Raw genomic sequence first — 21,253 nt, forward strand, 5'->3', positions numbered from 1 at the left:
CCTGCAGCCTGGTGGAGTGCTGGAGACCCTGCAGGCCCTGGAGCTGCCCGACCTGGCCCTGAGTCTTCACTCAGATTGCCCTGGAGCTGCAATCCTCCATGAGAACACTGTGCCATGGCATGTACTTGAATCAAAAGAATTGGTTTTTTGCCCCAATATCAGATATCAAAAGTAAGGTAGAGGTGCAATGCCAGCACCAGGCTGGATCTGTGCACCTCAGGTTCCTCACCTGCTAGGACCACCACCTTCAGGGACTTTGGAAAATCTCATGTTAGCCAGAAAAGTCCTGGAAACACCAAAAGCAGTCTGATATGGCCTTATGTGTCTTAGAGACTTAGAATGTCTTCTCAGATGGAATCGTCTCTTCAATTACGTGCACAGACAGCAAGATTTCTTAACTTTAACTACAGTGAAAAAATTAAAATCTGATAAGAACAATGTGGCCAGGTGGATTTTCATTATTTTCAAGCTGCTGTGAGCCTTGTTTAATTAAAAAGACTGCTTCCAGCAGGAAATTATCTGGCAGTCCTTGAGACTTTTTCTTAATGTTTTATTTTCATGCCGAGAGTAGAGATAAAAATGTCCTACAAAGTGGGAAAGTACACAAATTCAGTTTGCTCAGCTTGTAGAAGGATAGTCCCAATTCAACAAAAGTTCTGTAAAAGAAAATCCTTTTGTGTGTAACCATAGTAATTCAGTGATAATTTCAGCTCTTCCAGTACAGGGCTGTGTATAGTAAACATAAAACTAATGGGGCAGCAAGAGAAATGAATGTCAGCAGCAGAGTATAAAGAAAAAAAAAACATGAAAAAGAATCCTATATTTTATAGAGCTCTTCACTTTATTTTAGGGCTAAAATTTCAGTTTATTTTATATACTGATATTCCTGCCTGTTTTAAATTCCTAACATACTCCCACAAGACCAATAACTGAGCTCAGCAGGTACAGCCCTAATGACTCAGCTTATTCCAGACAAAGCAAAAGAGATTTTCACTCTCTGCAGCCTCTAGGTCATACCACACCTGATAAAAGGTTGTTTCTAAGAGGGAACTTGCTTCCATAAAGCTTGTTACATCTTGAATTGGTCATGATATTGTGGTAGCACCACCTCTTTAGGGGCTGGAACAGTCTGTAAACATCCTAGTTATTCTGCCTTACTGAAGAAAGCAACTTTATTACATTAGGGATATTTTCCCCCAAAAGATGCTCTAATAGATCATCATTTGCTGATCACCTCGATATGATTTAGTAACAGACAGTTCTTAACTCTGGCATAGCAAGAGCATTTCTTTTTCTAAGCATCTACACTGGTTACTAGAATATTTACAGCATCAATCTGTTATAAATATTGGTTAACAAACCAACTGCTTCAAGTAATACAATCATCTACACAAATCATTGGCCCCAGCATTTGTCTTCCCCAAAAAAAAACCAGTATTCAAAATTCTTTAACCATCAGAAATTAATTGCATGACATCTTTGCTTCAAAAAAAGAGAAAGATTTGTTTGCAATGTACTGTCATAACTGAAATGAATGGAAGTACACTGCAAATTTGGGCTCCAACTCATTCTGCTTGTGCAGTATCACTCTGCTCCTTGTGGCTCTAAGCAGCTTAAGTAGAAAAGGGCAAGAGCTGAGTACAGGGAGAACATGTAATTGCAAAGGTTACTTTTTTTTCACCCTGGTCTAGGAGAAATGAATGTCTCCTCTGTCACTAGTTCAGTATTACCCACTCTGAGAAACTGTCTAGAACACTGCTTATCAAGGGACAACCTGGATGCTGCATGGATGTCCCAGAATATCCATGACCATCACTGACATTTCAAGACCTCAGAAATCTTGTCTTGGTCTAGAGGAGGCAGAAGCACAGTACCACAGGCTCAGAAAAATTAAGCCACTGGTTCATGCAGCAACACATGTACCTATTCTCTGTGTATTTGATAACCCTTGTTACTGTTTTGATGTCTATCAACATGTGCTATTTCAGACTGAATTTAAGGATTACTGTGAATTAGCCACTTTCTCCCAATTAGTTAGAAGACAAGACAGGCAGCTTCCATCTTCAAATACTAAGACATTTTACAAACATTTGATTTGAGAATGGAAAGCAATTCTATTCAAGCATATTGGTATGACATAAGAATCACAGTGAAAAGGTCTGCAATCCAGGAAACTTTCCAAACAGTTTTCATAAGCCCTGACAGTGAACCTGTGAAGCAATCTCAGAAGCACTTTAAAAGATGATGGCAATAAATAATAATGCCATTAACAAGAGAAAGTAAGGGAGGGGTTTAAGTATTTTAGGGGAGAACAGGTGTTATTAATTGACCACAACTATCAAATCAATATGCTGAAAATAAGTTTGGCTGTGGTACTACTTTCCCACACTAAATTTAAGAATCAATGTAGAGATGAATTTACTGAAGTATTTCATAGCATCCCCAACAATTGCAACAGTAGAGTCAACAGGTGTCTTTATGTGCATTTGCAAGTTTGTAGAGGTATTTCTTAGCAAAACATTTCCCTCTCTGGCCATAGGAATCTCAGAGGGTTCATTAAGACCAAGAACACACAGAGCTGCTCAGAAACTGCAGAAGCATAACGTGGGGAGCTGAAACAACACTTACAGACAAAACTGCAGCGATAGCTTTGATCATTCAGCATGGGCAGGCAAAGCACAAGAAAGCAAGAGAAAGAGGCATTTGGTGCTACAGATGCTCTTACCGTGCTCTGGGCCCTTCAGTGCTAGCCGTGTCTGGTGGTGGGGAAGGATCTCCAGTTTGACATTATCAGTTGCATTAGCCAAAAACTGCGTTGCTTCCGCCAGTGTACAGTACTCCATGCTGGTGCCATCAATGGACAGAATATGGTCTCCTACATGTAATGCACCACATCTATACAAAAGGGGAAAAACTTGGTATGATCAGGTATGCTATTTGCTTGCACAATGAGTTTTTCTGCCTTCAAACTGGTCATGACAACTATGAACATGTTCTTTTTTTCGAGAGACATTTGTGTTTTGTAGGCACTGTCACTGGTCAGACTTTAACTCTATTAGTACAAACCTTAAAAACAATTCCGTTAATACAGTATATGCCAAGACATCACTCACAGAACTGCAAACTGCAATGGGGTAGCTGACTCTAAAATATATGTGAATGGCAGCAGGATAAAATGAGAAGAGCTTAAGGAGACTCGAATAACTTGGTCACATATCCCTCACACAAGCACCCAGTTCATCATTTTTTGAGTTATAATTCAAACATTTATTAGTACAAAAGCTGTAAATGATGATGAAATTATGCAGTAGTCAAACAAATAATGAAACCAGGGCTAGCATGGTGACTCTAGGAGTGGGGTGGGGAGGGGGCTATCTGCTAAATTTTGCTGCACTCAAGAGACTGGCTACTGGATGAGTTGAGAAATGCAAACACAGCAGTCAGCATCCCGACGTACCAGTCAAGTGGACAGCTCCTTTAATTGGTTACCCCCTGCGAAATGGGAAAAAACAGAGGGAGAAAATTAAAGCATCCTGCACCATTGAACTGGAGAACACCCCTGGATCAATGGCCGTCACTCTCAAAGTTTCTACTGTAGGGAAAAGCCCACAGAGGAGCTGTAGACTCACTGCTACAAGTGGGTGCTACCAAAAGCACCGTTGCCAAAGAGGAGTTACAAGGTAGGGTGACTGGGGACATGCAGGAAGAATTTGCTGCTGAAACGTAATATTTAAAAAAAATTTAAATAGAGATATGAATATAGAAATATCTTGTATATGTATAAACACACACATACACACACACACACACACACACACATCCCAGGAAAGATCCCACAACTTTGTTGCAGGGGATCAGACCACTGGGGAAAAATATCTAGCTATAATTTTAATGGTTTAAATGGTTTTATTTGAAGGTTTAAATGAAGTGGAAATATTACAGCAAAACAATTTAAAAATACAGAAGCCAGTCTTCCTTATACTTCACTTGTATTCTAAAATATCAGTAGAAGAATCCAGACATAAGGAGTTCCATTTCACTGTGCCACAAGATTGAGTGATATATCCTAAAAGAACACTCCAAGGTTGCAAAGCCTCAAAATTTACTTCCCTTGACAGCTGTTCCATATGGTGGGCTTACTTCAAGAATTCCAGTGGGTAATGTTTATTTTTTTAAAATCCTGATCTCTGCCACAGTGTTACATTTAACAGCCAGACTCCTGTGCTGCACAGTGCAAGCAGCCAGTCACGTACTACGGGGGCTGGCTTATGTCACCGAATACTGCACGGATGAGCTAAAATAGATGGAAGCCTTGGACTCGGCCCTCTGGAACAGCCAGCTGACAAAGTGCTAATTTTAAGACATGCAACCTTGAGAGGACCTGGTTCAGTCGATTTTCTCAACAAAGGGAAGGGTTCCTTTAAAACCAGACCAAACAGAAAAAGAAGTAAAATGGATGCATGGACCTGCAGTGTCAGTCCTCTGTCACACTCACCTGTCTGCAATACTTGCAGATTTGATTTTGTCTATGACAATGACCTGTTTGTTGCAGCACATCGAGGTAGATAGTGCGACCCCAAGAGCAGCACCAGGAGTTTTGGCAACTTCAACTAGCAGTGGCCCAGAAGCTGTTGCTACTGAATCTGTTAAAATTAGACAACAAAAGATCAGTATTATACCAATGTGGTACTTTTGCCATTTTCATGTTTCCCCACATAAAATCTCCATGGCTATTCTATTCCTCTGACCAGATAACATGCCACTTTAAGAAATACTGGAATAGCATAATTCAAGGAGTCAATAACCAGCTCTTGATGTTGAAAATTATAAAAGCAAGAGGAAGTTTCTGAATCTGGGATGTCTGAAAGTTTCAGAGTATGTCAGAATCAGAGATGGAACAGATGAGGGAAACAGGGTGTGTTAGTGAATCATTCTCTTGAACAACTGAAGATAAACATTACCTGGAATTCAAACAGACATGCTGAAAAAACAGAATTAATTTAAAAAGTCGAAAATTATCTGAAAAAAATGAACCAGTGAATAGGTTAGAGAAGGAAGCGAAACTGATTTTCACAAACTAAGATGAAGGTCTGTAGATAGCAGCTCTAATAATCAAATGAAGATAAAGAAAGGGTCTACAAGAAATCCTTCACAAAAGAAAGGCCAAAATGGTGAAAGTGCAGGAGGCGTGACACCTATACACAGTAGAAGTTAAAGCAAAATATATGTGAGGAAGTTCAGAAGAGTCTTTTAGCATCCTTCCACTGGATAAAATACTGCCTTACAACAGGACATAGACAGTAAGTGATCAACACTGAATAAAGAAAACAGGAAAATAAGTTGGAGCAACAGTCATGATTGATGACTGTGGTGAGAAACTACCCTAGAGAACAAGTGCTAGACACAACAGAGCAAAAAGAGAGCAGACTTCTTCCTAAATGCCAAAACAAAGCAGGCAGGGATCAGGGTGAAGTACATTCTGGAGACTGGCTGAAAACTCCTACTAACCAATACCCATTGATCAATAACTCAGTGCAGTAAGATACAGTAAGAGATGATGTCCTTTAAGGATATTAAAAGACTGAGACAAACAAAGTGCTATCAGAAACCTTTGGAGGTGCTTACAGTCAAAGTAAGAAAAAACTGAATAAATGAAGACTTATGTCGGATCAAAGTTACCAAATGTCCTGTCAGCAAGCAGGAGAGATTGGTATTCACAACAGACTGGAACCAGCTGTGAGGACACAAAGACAACAATCAATTGTGATGTGTCTCAGAAGACACTAAGATTGAAGCTGTGAAAGAGCTGCAGCTGGGCTTCCAAGTATGGAGGAGAGGACAGATATAAGCTACTCCACTCAGTCTTAAATCTAAAAAAATAGTCAAAAAATGTAATACTGGCACAGAATTAACAGTAAAACTATATTAGGATACAAAACTAACAATCTATATAATAATAAAAGAAATTGAATGAGAGGATGATGAACACAGTGAAGGTGCGCTTCCTCATTAGAGTGTAATGTAGGTAAACTGCATATAGAAATGGAAAAAAGGTTGGATAGAATAACATACAATACCAGAAAAGTGTCAGTTGATTATTATAGAACTCCTTTTCCCCCCACAACTTGAAATAATTTTTAGATTCTTGCTGGTTTTCTTTTTTTTTTCAAGTTCAAAATCTGAGGATTTGAAGGCAAGATTCAGCAATTTTGAAAGCTGTCATTAAATCTGAGTTAACAATTTCTGTACACAACTAGGGTTGAATTTTTAAAGGCTCAACCTTCACAGGCACTACAAAATAAGCTGTTCCACAAACTTGAACTGATGTTTAAATTCAGAGCTAAAAGAATAGAGTCCACCCAATAGCACTTCTGCCTGGAGCTTCAAGCACTAAGTAGCTTTAAAGCTGGATGAACTGCCCTCAGCAGTCTTTGTCTTACTAACTAGTTACTAACTTACCTGTCTTTCTCTTACTAACTAAAGAAGGAGTTTATCACAATAAAATTCCTCTCTTAGATGACTTGGTTAAAGGTCTAAGTAAGGCAGGATTCATGCAGTGCCTTGCAAACAGCCAAATAAACATGTGCAGCAGAGCAGAATTTAAGTATTCCTTATTCCCATTCCTACACTGAGAAGCAATTATTTTCATCTTGAACATTACAGTGGTTTCTGGAGCTACACACAAGTTCCACATTTACAAATATATGAGAAGAAGACTCAAACAATTTTTGCCATCTGTACCTTGACAAAGGTTTTAACTCATACTGATCCAGAAAATGGCAAAGCCCTACTTGCACAAGTTCTTTCTGCAATGGCTGCCTTGAGGAGAGGAAACTGAATGCAAATATCTGTTGAGAATGTGTAAATCTTTCAAGATGCTGGTCCTTTTTCCAGTTACTTGGGAAACTGCATAAGCACAAGCAGCTTATGCCCGAGTGTTATTTCCCAGGTGCCTGTTGAAATGCACTGGGACACAAACCAAGGCAGACAGGATGAATAAATAAGATAACTACATTAGAGGAACCAGAAGAGAAGAAATGGAGTGTGTCTAACAGTGGAAAAGAACCACAAGGAAGAGAAAGAAGGCAATAATCAAGCACACATTCTCTGACAGAGAAGAATTAGTTTTTCATGCTGAAGTAAAGCGTGGATATGAAAAATGAATCATACAGGTATAAATTATTCATGTGTGAAGATGTTCCAGTCATTAAGATATTTACACCATGACTGAAGCACTTACACACTATGTTGATTTATTGACTATGTAATTACATAAGATACTGATGAATACACTGATGAATATTTGTGTGAAAGGCACTCTAGATTTTTGATTTTGTTAATAATTTTTCTCATTTTAGAGTATTGCATCTCAATCACTACAAGAGGCTTGATTAAAACCTCCCAGAGGATGCAGCATTGCTTTCTGCATGCTAATACAGCTACACGGCAGCACACCTTTTTTATTTGACAGCTTAAATCACGGAAAACAAGGGGTTTTATTCTGGATATAATTTAATGATATGTCAATATACTATATTTAGTATAGTATAAATAATATGTAGTGTAGTATTTAGAAATGTTTTTAAAATAAAATGAGTAGTGTTACCAACCTCCTCTGCCTCAAAAGATAATCACAAATCATTTTGAAAATTGAAAAATGTAATTTTAACCTGATAAAGACATCACATTACATGCGTTTCTTTATATCCTCAAAAATGTATATATCTGTTAATCCTTACTGATCCTCATGGTATCTGAAATCCAGGTCAACAACTGGTGGGTGGTAGAGGACAAAAAACACTAGGATTCCCACAGTGGGGAAACCAGAAAGTGAGCTGCTGTGTTAGGCAGCAGAGGATCTACACGTAAAACAGTACCTTTAACTGCCCTAGAGAGGGAAAAGCTTCAGTCATAGCTTGTGATCAATAATGACACTAAATTCACAGGAAACCAACCTTTTTAGTCTATGATGCCTTTCTTTTCCTTTCCAAAGCCTTCCTGTACTTAAAACTGGGAAGTACAGCTACTGAGCTTGCTCCTGTGGGAACACTGAGCTCTGCTGCTACTACCTGTGCTCTGCAGCCTCTCACTTCTCAACTGCAAGGTTTGGGCTGCTCTTTTATTTTTTCAGAGTCATGGCAAAACAAGGTACAAATAATTTTTTTGAGCAGCTTAAAAGATCTTGACAACAGAGGAAGGATGTCAAAATAGATTTTGTCTCTAAAGAGCCAGCTGGACCAATTGAAACACACAGCTTCAGAAGACTGCTATTGACCTCTCCTGGATGCTGCTGTACTTCATAGAAATGATGTGACAAACAAGTGGATATCTTACTATCTCACACTAATTTTCCAAGCTTCTTCTCTATTAGGTGTTCACAGACTAACCAGGTTTTCACCTTAAAACTGTGTATAGCAGGTCCCTGCAGCCTTCTCTGTTGTGATTCTCTAACTGATAGTAGTAAAAAAATCTAGCAAGGTGCTGGTTCAGACCAGAAAAAATGCATAGGTCCTCAAACCTTGTAGTTCTTGCAACACAAAGTTTTAACACTTTTGTAGCAGTACCTTCACAGATTTAAATGTGTCTCACTTACGTTAAAAACAGAAGACAGTGTTTTACAGAAATAGTTTTTCTTGATTGAAGAAGTGTGCTCTTCTACCCCTCACACCTTTTTTTGTTCCCTTTATACAAAATCTTTGCAGCCCACAGATAGCAAGTATGGCTGGACTTGCTGATTTTAGATGTCTTTTCCAACCATAAAGATTCTATGATTCTAAGCAAAGCAATCTCTCCCTCAGGTAGGAGCTCCCTTTTCTCCATTCAGTTCTTGTCAGCACACCTGAGACTTTATGTTCTTTCTCCTTTTCTGTAATCCTAATTTTTATACCCAGTGCCTGCATGTCTCATGTTCAGACTAGTGGATTAGAGATGCGTATCTTAGTGAAGTTAAGTAAGATTGTTGAGAAGTGGAAAAAAACCTGAAATTTTGACACTCTTCCCTTTAAGAGCAAAACGTTGGAACACTTACAGAAAGATTGAAGAAATCAGTTTCAATCGCCCATTACTCCCAAATGCCTTAGACTACATTCTTGCTTTCCTCTGCTCTCTTTGTTCTTTTTCCAATTCACAAAAATCAATGAATCTTTTCCAGTACCTGCTCAGCAATCATGTATGTGACAGCTCTGATGTATAAGGGACAGCACTGACTGCTCCCCAAAGAAGCTGTTGAGTAAACTCTCATAGATGGACACTCACAAATCCTTAAATGCAGAAACGCACAAGCCTTTCCTTGAACTTGCTTTCTTTAACAAAACCCAACAGAATGTAGGGGAACTATGCGTTTGCAGAGTGTACACAAGCCAGTGTGAGCTCCAGAAAGGGTCCAATACAAAAGGGTCCAACACAAAACACTCCATCGCAGCGAAAGGTTGAGACATCCCAACAAGCGAATGTCAGCACTCAGCACACAAGCAGAAGGTACTTAAAAGCAGCAGTGATGAAACTGATATGTAAAGCACAGAATAAGCAACCAAATCTGTGCCTTTATTTGGTATCTTAGTCTCAGTTGAGAATAACATACAAGGTTGGTTGCCCAGAGAAGCTGCAGAATGTTTTAAAGAAATACAAGTGCTTGGCTTTTTCCCCTGCCTTACCTGACAAAAAAAAAAAAAAAAAAGTAGGAGAAACTCTTTTCTACATATGTACCTATTTAGTTCAAGACCAGGTTGGATGGGGCTCTGAGCAACCTTGTCTAATGGAAGGTGTCCCGGCCCATGGCACAGGGGCTAGAACTGGATGATCTTTAAAGTCCTTTCCAACCTAAATCATTCTATGATTGACAGAATAATCAATGGTGAGGAAAGCACAGTAGATGTGGTTGTGCCAGTCCAGAATCAGTGTGCTAGGGATTAGCCTCCCTGTTTTCTGTGTTAAGAAACTAGAGCTGAAATGTTAAAAGCTTTTTGCTTTTTGTAACAGAAATGGATGAAAATACCACACACTTACCACCATGAGTTCTGAGTATTTGCCCCTGCTTAGGGAAGCTAGATTGCTGAAATGCAAAAATCAAAGCTGATACAAATCTTACACGGCACTTGAAATCCACAGCTAGCTGTTCAAACTTGAGACCAGATAACCAACCCAAAGAACAGGCAGGACTTCTAACAGGCTTGATGAATTTAATTTCTAAGATGTGTGGTTTTAGCAGTGATGCTCTCCATACAGACCATTTTGCAAGGTCCCTTACAGTACTGCTCAGCTGACAGCAGAGCAATGTGAAAGCACTCAGGGACTCTGTGTGCATTCACATCCACTTTTCTTCATTCACCCACAGACTATTCATTACTGCCAGACAGTATCTTAAACTACACTTAACGAATCTTGTCATTCTCTGTGTGGTTTTTGTATTCTTAAGGAGTATTTCTTTTACGTGAATACCAGCCTAAGCCCCCCATTTTTTGGTATCCATTAAAACATTTTCTCCGTAAGACTGACACACTTAAAGTTGTCCCAGCTCCTCACAGTTTGGTGCAAGACTGCATTCCTAGCTGTGTGAGGCTCATAGTCCTCTATCATACTGTGGCTCCCCTATGTCCCTTTTCATGTTTTCCTGAGATTGCCATAGAGATAGTCAACTTGTCTGTCTTTTCCATGATCTCATGCAAAAAAAAACTACAACTAGAAATGCGTGTGCAAGAGAGAGATCTGCTGCAAGTAGAGAAGCTTTTCTCTGCTCTTCTCCTTCCTTTCTGCTTCTGATACCTTTCTTCTTTTCTTTTTCCAGGTTTCACCAAGTCACAGATAAAAAGAGCTGACAAAGCCCCACTTTTGCCCCTGTTCTTCATCTACATCATAAAGCACTTAGGCTACTTTGCTACCATTTAAAATTTCTTTTGTAGGGGCATTTTCATTTACTCATTTTTTTTACATGAATTGGATGGCCAACCAAGTCTCTTACAGAGATCTGAGTGATGGTTATTTAAATACTGATTTTTTTGTGCGGAGGTAGGGGCATGGGAGGTCACTTATTTATGTAATACACTTTCCTTGTACCGCAAAGATTATTTGATCTCTATTTTGCGAAGAAAGGAAATAATTACATATTTTTAAAGATGATCTATTCAATCAAGAAATTGAGATTGGGATCATGGGTCAATGGTTTCAAGAGGGAATGCAGCAGCAAGGAAGAGAGGCAGGAATAAGACTTCTGCAGTGTTTAAAGGGCACAGGAACAACATTCAAGATGCCCTACAGCTGGGTAGCACCATTATCACTCATTCAGAGTAATATTATTTGATTCCTCATACGTTTGTGGCTAAAGGTCATAAATGTACCACACACAGAGCATGATTCACGGTGCTGGCTTTGGTACCCTGTTCTACTAACATTGCACAATGTTTGCACCCTGGCTTTGTTCATGCTTCATTTAGCAGAGTAACCTTTTACTCATCGCAGATCTTATGGGCAAAATAAAATCAATGACAGCTAGCAAGCTCTAAAAGGGATTTCTGGAAAGCTAAGAAAGCTGTGAAACTGTTGGAGTAGGTCCAATGGAGGGCCATGAAGCTGCTTAGAGTGCTGGAGCACCTTTGCTGGAGGATGGGCTGAGAGAACTGGGGAAGAGAAGCCTCTGGGAAGACCTCATTGCTGCCTTTCAGTACTTGAAGGAACCTTATAAAAAAGATGGAGAATGACCTCTTGCATGGGTAGATAGTGACAGAACAAGGTGGAACAGTTTTAAACTGAAAGAGAGGAGATTTAATTTAGCTGTTAGGAGGAAACTCTTTACCAGAAGGTGGTAAAGCACAGGTACAGGTTGCCTGGAGAAGCTGTGCATGCCCCATTCCTGGGGGCATTCAAGGCCAGGTTTGACTGAGCCCTAGGCAACAAGATCTAGTGGCATCCCTGCCTGTGGCAGAGGGACTGGAACTAGATGATATTTAAGGTCTCTTCCAACCCAAACTATTCCATGATTCTATAAAACAGAGTAAGCTGACAACATATTATGAGTAATATTTGTAGAGAAAGAAAAGCAGTTTTTAATAATAGAACCACTATTTAAAAATTAAATATTGTTCTTGTTCGAAGTGTCAGTCTCCAAGGCCGAACTTACAATCTATCATACAATATATGTGCTCCTTGCATTCCCTTGATTTTGGGGTATTGTGTGTTACAGACAGGCTGTAGAATGAGCAACAGCTGTTATAATTTTACCTGAACTAGAACTAGAGAGGCAAAACCAGCACCAAAAATAGATAAATAAAATAGTGTGTTTTCCTTTATATGCAAGTAACAGGGCACCACTGGAACTGCTGGTCTACTTGAAGAAAGATCACAGAGTTCACAGGAAAAAACTCCATTAATTGCTGCTAAGGAAAAAAGCCACCAATGGCATTTTATACTCTCTCACCTTTAGAATAATCAAATTTCAAAAACGATAAATAGGAATAATAGCAAGAGGATGCCAGCAGAATGATGCCAGCAAAATCAGAGACCTCTCAACCTCAGAATGGAAAATGGAGACATTATTCTCTAAACAAATATGCCACCTATTATCCTGTCTATCCACAAGCAATTTAATATTCTTGTCAACTGACTGGCACAGTCTTTCAATTTTCCTCTTGTTGCCTAATTCCTGCAGCTCATTTATATGCTTCTAATTTAGCCACCTTCTTCAAATCAAAAGCTTAGGAGCTGCTTTTACCAATTTCATACTTTGCAACCTTAGCCCCACCATCCTTCTCAGCTAAAAAATATCACTAACTAGTTGAAGAACCATCTCTGCCTTAAAAATGCTCCCAGACTGTGGATATGGACATGTCCAAAATCAGTTTGGGACTTTCTCTCATGTTCAGACCACAAAAACCTGCCTAAACAACTTCAGCTCAAAATACTTTCCCCAGTTCTCAGGATGCTGCTTCCTCATACTAACTGTTTCAAGCTCACACTTTTACTAGGCCTCTTCCCTGCTCAAAGCTGTATAAAATCCCAATCTCTTGATTTACCTCTCTTTTTCTTTACACGTGCCTTGTTAATCTAAACTGCAATCTGTCTATTGCACAATTTACAACACAAAAGCAACTTGGTAGATGATGCCTGTACAGAGAATCCAGGATCTGCCTCTTTGAGGACAGTCTGAGTTTATTATTGTAAATAAGCCCAGGCACTAAAACTTTCTGCCTTTGTTACCTTGAGAAAGAATACTACACCGAAAATTCACATGGCACTTAAAGAACTATTAGGAACTCAAAATCTCTATCCCTGATGGCAGCACATGGTTTCAGAACTTGGGAGCTTACAAGTACACCTTTATGGTTAGTTTGGCAACCTGAGCCTCAAATAGCACCTTTCCATTGAAGGATGGCTCCTGAAAACTGTCCTGAAACACTATATAGCATTAGATTAATTGTGAAATGTTTGCAGAAATCAGCAGTAATGGAATTCTTCCTGCATTTCATTCCAGGAATGGAGCTTACAAATAATTATTTTTAAAAACCATCTTCCAAAATGAGACAGACACTGAAAATGTGCAAATAATAAGTCCTCTGCTGAGGCCCTACAATACAAAACACTAATTAGCACAGATGCTCTCAAAGAACCATTGAATCACGGAATGGTTTGAGTTGGGAGGGACCTTAAAAACCATTTAGTCCCAATCCCCTTCCATAAAGCAGGGTCACTCTCCACTAGACCAAGTTACAGAAAGTCCAATCCAGTCCAATCTGGTCTTGCAAACTTTCAGTTATGGAATATTCAAAACTTCTCAGGGCCTGATAGACAGATACATATGTCCAAAAGAACTTCCCGTACTTGTTTTCTCCTCCAAGTAGGACAGAAAATAAAATGCACAAGAACTTTGGTATCTTCAAAACTCTACATCTCTTGCATGATTCTTTGTCTGTTTAATCACAACAAATAGAACAAATAAGGGCAACACAATCTGCACCTCAGCCTGCAAACTAAGATACAGCTGGTGTGCTGAATTTTACGTCAGCCAACCTTGAAAGCATGTCCATAAGTACACACCATAGATAATACAAAGAGCTGCAGTACCCATCAATTATGCCTATTTGACACAATGCCCCCAAGTTCCATCTAATGGGAACACTAATAATTAGAATGGGATTGGATTCTCTTCAAAAGTCTACAGAGCACAAATCCCGTCACTCTGTCACTTCATAGATGGGAGCAAGCACTGTGAACAGCCAAGCATCCAACCTTTGCATTGAGCTGACAGTGCCCATCTATCCAAGTCTCCATCAGACAGGACATCTCAGACAGTACCAAAAACTTCAGAGCAAAGGTGTGCCATGGCTACTTTGGACACCTGGGTAAGTCAATGCTGTGTTAGTGAGAACCTCAGCTGCCCCTGTCTCTCTGCCACGGCGATGGAGCTGAAGCCCTGGAAGCAGCAGAGCCACCACATAAGCAAGATGCTGAGGCTGTGACAGCCGCTCGCTCCTGCTTGTCAACAGGATGAGTGACCCAAGTGCAGCCCCATTCCCATGTGGCTGACCTGCCTGGTGTATGCGAGCTGCACGACTGGACCTTGCTCAGGGCTCCTCTGTACTCAAACATACCAACTTATACATTCATGGTTACTTACTATTTGCATGTGTTAGTGACCTCTGAACACAAGATAATTGCAGTCTCTGCCTTGGAAAGCTGACCTTGGGTGTGCTTCTGCTAACACTGACATCAGCTGATTTGGTTTGGTTCAACAGGCAGGACTTTAAGACTAGTCTAAAACTCCTCTGCAAGGCCTATCAGGTAACTATGAACCAGAAGAAAAGAAAAATTAAACTGCACCTTGCTGTTCATAACAGAAAATATTAATTTCTAATCCTTCAAATATATACTATTGCTACCACTTTTTCACCTGAAACTTTGGTCTGTTAAATAATCTGTGCTCTAGTACAGATTAAATTTAAAATAATTACTGCATCGGCACAGAAACATTATAAAAGGCTACCATGCAGAAAGTTGAGGCCGAGATCTGACCTGGAGGTTTTTGCACTAAGGAAAAGAAGTTTTTCTGCTCTTAGGGGTTGCACAAACTTTGGTATGTTTGAGTCAGACAAAAATGAGTCAGTAAACAAGTTTATTTACTGCTCTCTCTTTCTGCTTCGGTACTGCCTCAGCAGCAGTTCAGCAAAAACATTTCAAAGAAACAGAGAAAGTAGTTTAGGTAAATTGCCCTTAAATCCAACACAGAAACCATGGTCCTAAACATAAACTCTTTCAAACCTCATTGCAAAAATAATCTAGAATTGCTTATATATTTCCAGCCTTTCCCTTCCCAGTACTTGTTCCAAAGAATATAGGAAGAGTACTACTGGGAGCATTCACACATTTAAAGTAAAAGAAAGCTTCTATATCCCCTATTCTCTGCAGCATACATTTCCAGCAAAACCAATTCCCCATATTTCTGCTCCCAAAATCCCAGTTAAGCAATAACCTCTAGAAACTCAAGTGGCCCATAACTGTTATAGCCATACAATGAGAAGGGCACTCTATCATCTGCTATCTCAGCAGACAGCCTGCCAGCTTGCTGCCAGGGTCACCTTTGGCAAGGTTCCCATGTGGCTCCTCCTTTGCTGCAGGACAAGACATTTACCTCCTGCCAGAGCAGCTCCTGCTGCCAGCCTCCGAGGGGCTCCAGGTCCTCCCATGCAAGTCTGGTGACTTGTTTCTTTTTGAAGATGTTCCATTGCTCATATTTATAATTAAGCAATTACTGAATTTATGTAAAGGAGAAACTGTGAAAAGCTTTTTTTATTTGTGTTTCTTTTCAGTCTGTTTCTTTGGGTTTGGTTGTTCTTTTTCTCTTACTAGTGAAATCCACCCAAATTTACCTAAGGTCTCTGTAAAGACCTTGAAAAATCAGAGGTCACAGTGTTCAGAAAATGGCTATTCCAAACAACACTGCTGAGCTGACCATAACAGAAAAACTGTGCTTATGCAAGGTGTAAAAAAACCCAAATGAGAAGTTGATTAAAATCTGCAGAATATCAGTATAAATCATCATAAAAATACACGTATACCAATAAAGATCAGAAGCGTCTGTTTACAAACAGAACGACATTAAAAGGAAAATATTACAGTCACCATGTGGGCACAAAGCACTTCAAACCTAATGATCCCCAGAATGAATATTGCCTGGATGTACTTATTTTTACCTTCCCTCTTTAATTAAATAAGCACATATACTTCCTTCTTCAAGAGCCTCATATGGAAAGTAGACAGTGAATATTTAATGAGTAGGAACATTTCTCCCTTTTTTTCCAAGCTCATGCCTTAATTACTAAACAGTATTCTCAATCTTCTCTGAGCATATGTGGTGGGGGAGAGCCGTTGTATGCTGCAGCCTCCGAGTATTCCCTACAACATGTTTATTAATTATTTTCTCTTATAACCACACTTTAGAGCAAAAGCATGGTGCTTTTCCCACTGTAGAGATAAACAAGCAAGGATCAAAGAAATGAAGGTTGAAAGCATCCATTTGTCTGGAGAGGACGTTTTAAGACACCTGTTTTGGGGTTCACTGCACCAAAATGCAGACCTCTCTAGGGCAGACCTGAAGTAGCTACACCTGAGCCTAAACTCTCTCTACAACCACCCAAAAAAACTGACATTTGACAAATGTGTTTCACCTGCCTCAGTTTAGGCATCTGCATCAAGATGAGATCACCTTTTTTTAGCACATTTCTCTCACATGACTGTTCTTCAGATCATTTAGTACTATGCAGCAAGTGACTGTGGAAGGTAAAATGTATGCAATCATTCCAATTAAAATTTGTAATGTAACATATGCACCAACGCATCTGAGTAAGGCTGCATGGGCATCTTAAATTCTTCCATTTCTAATCCCTGAATAGCTGAACTGAAATGAACTTTGTAAAGACAAGAAAAAACCTCACAAAAAATTTACACAAAAAAAATCTTGGGTTTATCTTTAAAAATCTTTCAAATCTTGAGTTTAACTGTGAGTCAATGTATGAAAGTAGCAAAAGAGCCACTCCTCCAGCAAGGGAGATCTCAAAGAAGCACAGAAAAGACACATCCTTTCTTATTTGCTTTCCCTTTGCAGCTGATTTCTAGTTTAAACATAGCAGCTGATGCTTCTCCCACATTCCATATCCAACTAACGAATGACAGGATATACTGAGAAGCCCATCAGCATCAATGCCATGCCATGATTTATAAAATCAAATGCTGACATTTGAAATCCGGTCTGTTATGTGAAAGCCAAAAACTAAATACAATCAAATGTATAGTGGCTGTCCATCCAACATGCTCTCAACTCACACAGGTTTTGCACTTCAACACCATTAACTGAGGTCATATTTAGGCAAAAGATCTAAAATATTCATACTTTGAAATCCATTCCTTTTCAGCATAAATGTTCTGTGAAATGATTAATGAACATTAACCTTACTGTAAAGGAACAAAAATCTGCATCCCCTTTTAACCTCCTAGATTATGCCTGGTACAGGTGTTCAAGCAAATGACCTGAGGGACTCTGGGGTTTCTTCCCCCTTGACCTAACCTGTCAGAGACAGTCTGATGTCTCATATCCATGAAAAAAAGGCAAGAGGATGGAGTGGTTCAGTTCCAGGTTTTTTAAAATGCCTCCCCTCAGGGAAAGTCTTGGGAGATATTTAGTGTTTTCTGGGGTTACAGCACAAATTCTCTCTAGTATAAAGAAAATCAGATCTGTCTCTTACTCCTTAGTCTCTCAGATGACTGCAGTGGCACTAACACAATATCTTGTTATATTTTTTTAATTGGATTTTTTCCAAATACAGAGTTTCTCTTGATTTGAATTGCATGGCACATACAAAAGATCCTTTAATCTCCACAAAACTTAATTATCACCATTTCTGTAAAACATTCACCTCTGCGCTCTGAATTTAAGCACTGCAGCTACCTGCCTAATTTGTTTTCCAGACAAGCACAAGCCAGGATACCTCATTACCCTGTTGTAATCACAGCCTCTGTTGAAAGGCATGCTAAGTAACAGAGAAGCCAACTGACTGACCCATTTCCAGCTGACCAGAGGTATGAGCATGTGGTAGGGGTGCCAATTCTCTTCCACCTTGCATTTCATGGTGTGTCTGGATAGCCCTCATGTGAAGTGGAAAGATTTGATCAATCCTTTATTTCCCATCTTTTACTAAGTGTCTGTGAGGGTTATTTGCTCCTTTGCTCTGCATTCTTGAAGCCTGGAGGGTGGACAGGAGAGATTACTACAAGAATTTTATCCTTCCATCAATTGTGTTTAACAAAAAGACGCAAAATAGCGTATTTTTAAGAGGTAGAGACTGCTTCCATTTGAGGATCTTAGCCCCTGGATTAGCATCATAGGACCATGTGCTTTGTAAAGAGATACTAACACAGATTAGCAAGGGTCTTCTGTAATGAATGCCCATCATGAAATACATTTGATATTTCAGATTGATTTCTTATAATTGCAGGCTATTTAGATTAACTGCAAGCAAATACAGGTTTCACCTTCCTGACAAGTCTTTGAATACAAATTTTTCCATTACTCTCAAAACTCAGTAAGTAAAACAGAGTATTTTTATACATGAAGTGAAACTCCTCTCCCTTTCTAGTTATTTATGACAATTAAATTGTACCTTTAATTTTCTGTTTCAGGGACATCTAATTTCACCTTTACAGGTTTTTTTTTTTCTCCCATACAAAACAATGTTTATTAAGGTGCTTTTAATAAGGTCATAGTTTCAAAAGCAATTGAGATAAATTTTAATTGGACCTGTTAGAGTAATTTGTAACTTATATGGTTCAGCTAAACTCCTTTTATTTTTCTTTAGGGATGATCAGGAAGTTTGTAAAAAAAGAAACACCTGTAAGATTTATGAAATCCTTGTAAAACATGACAACTCCTCCCTTCTGCTAGCACTAGCACCTACTAGCAAGATGGCTATTAAATTGCAGCAGCAAATCACAACCAGACAGAGAAAAGATATCAGGCAAATAGACTTGGGAATCATGGACATAATACTCTTCTGATTAAAACATCTTGTTTTTAACTGCTTGTAACTTACAACTTGGCCACAGTACAAATATCTGGTGTGATGTTTTCTTACAATGGTTACCCTTCTCAGACTGTACTTTTTTCTCTCCCTTTAGTTATTTTAGCTGAAACAGGTCATTAGGAAAACCCAGAGTTTGCCCCACCTACCCTGCCCTACCCCCTGAAAGTTCTCTAGGCTTTATATGGAAAATTCATGTTCTCTATGTATCCTCTCTACCTGACAGAGGAGAGTACCTGACACTGGGAACCAAGAGCTAAGAGGAGGGAAGAGAAGAACTTTTTGGGCAAGAAGGAGAAGAACTGAGGTGAGAGGGTTAGTGATCCATAAAGAAGCGGCAGAACAAGAAACTTGGGAATGGTTTGCTAAGAGATGGGGACTAGAGAAAGGGCTAAAGAAGGACAGGCATGTAAACTGCAAAAGGCCTTTAAAACAGAGAAATCAGCAGTGTGAGAGAAATGTATTGGAAAATTATTTAAGCCTTACTTGGCAAAAGACAGCAGAAAAAACTGGGCTGTAAGGAGAGGGAATAGCATGTTGGGGATTTAGGACCTTCTAGAAAAGACAACTCAAACTAGGTCAGCAGAGAAAGGAAAAATCAAGCAGCTGCTGGAAAAGACAGTAATGCAGCTCCGAATCAGGATAAGAGCAAAGAATGGAGGGAAGAAGCATCACGCCTCCATGAAATAGACAGGAAGGAACATGGGATCCATAACCCTTGCAGTTGTTCTCCACTTTCAGCAAAAACCCTGCAGTCATGTGTGCGTATGAAGACTTTTCTGGCCTCCAGGAATCAATCACATGTGCACTGTGCTGGACAGCTGGTCTGATAACGCTGCTAACAGAGAGCAGGCTTAGTGGCTCTCACTCTTTTGAGGAACTATTCTGGGATGGATGTCAGAAGATTGAAGTTTTTCTGACAGAGAAGCCCAGGTAATGGTACACAAAAATGTGGCAAAGCTGTTAAGGATGTAAGCTTACACAGGTAGTGGTAAACAACAAACTGAGAGTTGCTTATGCAACCCAGGGGTACCGTTCATTGGAAAGAAAAATCTGTTTTCTTACAAGGCCCTGTTCCACACCTCTTTCACTGCTCAGCAGTCCCCACAATGAAACAAATGTCCTACCCATAGGGGAAAGCATAAGTTTTGAGGAGCTAGCTGTGCATGAGTTGGGTAGGAGGTGTGTAAGGCATAAAAAGGGTACTGCAAGGAAAAGAAGGTTATGAAACATGGAGGGAACACCTCATTGCTGCTTTTACGTATCAGATTATATCACAAATTCTGTAAAGGCTAAAAGGTACCAACAGCATTGGTCACCAATTGCAAGCATTTTTTTATTTCACTATCACAGCCAGCAGCTGTATCTCTTGATGACACAAAAAACTGATCAAGCAAGAACTGTTTTTTGAATTTCAATTTGAACTTGAATCCAGCCCAAAAAGCTCGATTTTTTTAACCTAACCTATTTACCTTAGGTTTCCATGTTATCACATTTATCTCAAGAGGTATTAAAAAAGGTATTTATATTTCTTTTAAAGAAGATAAGTAAAGCAGATTAAAGCAGGTAAGGATGCAGAAGCTTACGACAAACTGATCAGTATCAACCATCTTACAGGCCCGTGATGAGACTAAGTGAAGTCTGTACAACATATTTTGTAGCACCATGAGAGACAAAGGGTTAAAAGCAATAACCCATTCTCCCTATTGTAAAAGAGCAGTCCTGAAAGCCAGAAAACTCGATAGCAGAAACACATCATAAGCCTCAGTCTTCTCATGCCAAGGGTAAATCATATGAAACCACAGCATCATAGAATGGCTTGGGTTGGAAGGGACTTTAAAGATCATCTAGTTCCAGCTCACCTGCAATAAGCAGGGATTCCTTCCACTAGATCAGGTTGCTCAGAGTCCCATCAATCCTGGTCTTGGACACTTTCAGCCACAACTTCTTAGAGCTACCTGTTCCAGTGCCTCACTACCCCTACAGTGAAGGATTTCCTCCTTATATCTAATCCAAACCTACTTTCTTTCAGTTTGAAGCCATACCCCCTTTTTCTGTCTCTACAAGTCCTTGTAACAAGACTCGCTCTATCTTTCTGGTAGGCTCCCTTCAGGTACTGGAAGGCCACAATTAGGTGACTCCAAAACCATCTCTTTTTCAGGCTGAACAAACCCAACTCTCTCAGCCTTCCCTCA

The 21,253-nt window shown here is 39.5% G+C and overlaps 1 protein-coding gene across 11 annotated transcripts in view; it reads right to left on the reverse strand.

Moving 5' to 3' along the window:
* The window catches only part of GRIP1 (glutamate receptor interacting protein 1), a 307,698-nt gene that overhangs the window by 44,031 nt on the left and 242,414 nt on the right, over positions 1–21,253 (reverse strand). For all 11 annotated transcript variants that reach the window (XM_064701889.1, XM_064701884.1, XM_064701892.1 and 8 more), the window contains 2 exons: positions 4,496–4,643; positions 2,726–2,895 (listed from right to left, as the gene is read on the reverse strand). In XM_064701889.1, coding sequence (XP_064557959.1) covers positions 2,726–2,895; positions 4,496–4,643 — 318 coding nt within the window. The remainder of the gene's footprint in view (positions 1–2,725; positions 2,896–4,495; positions 4,644–21,253) is intronic.

This window comes from Zonotrichia leucophrys, chromosome 1A (assembly GCF_028769735.1).
Source record: "Zonotrichia leucophrys gambelii isolate GWCS_2022_RI chromosome 1A, RI_Zleu_2.0, whole genome shotgun sequence".
In the NCBI taxonomy this organism is placed as follows: Eukaryota; Metazoa; Chordata; class Aves; order Passeriformes; family Passerellidae; genus Zonotrichia; species Zonotrichia leucophrys.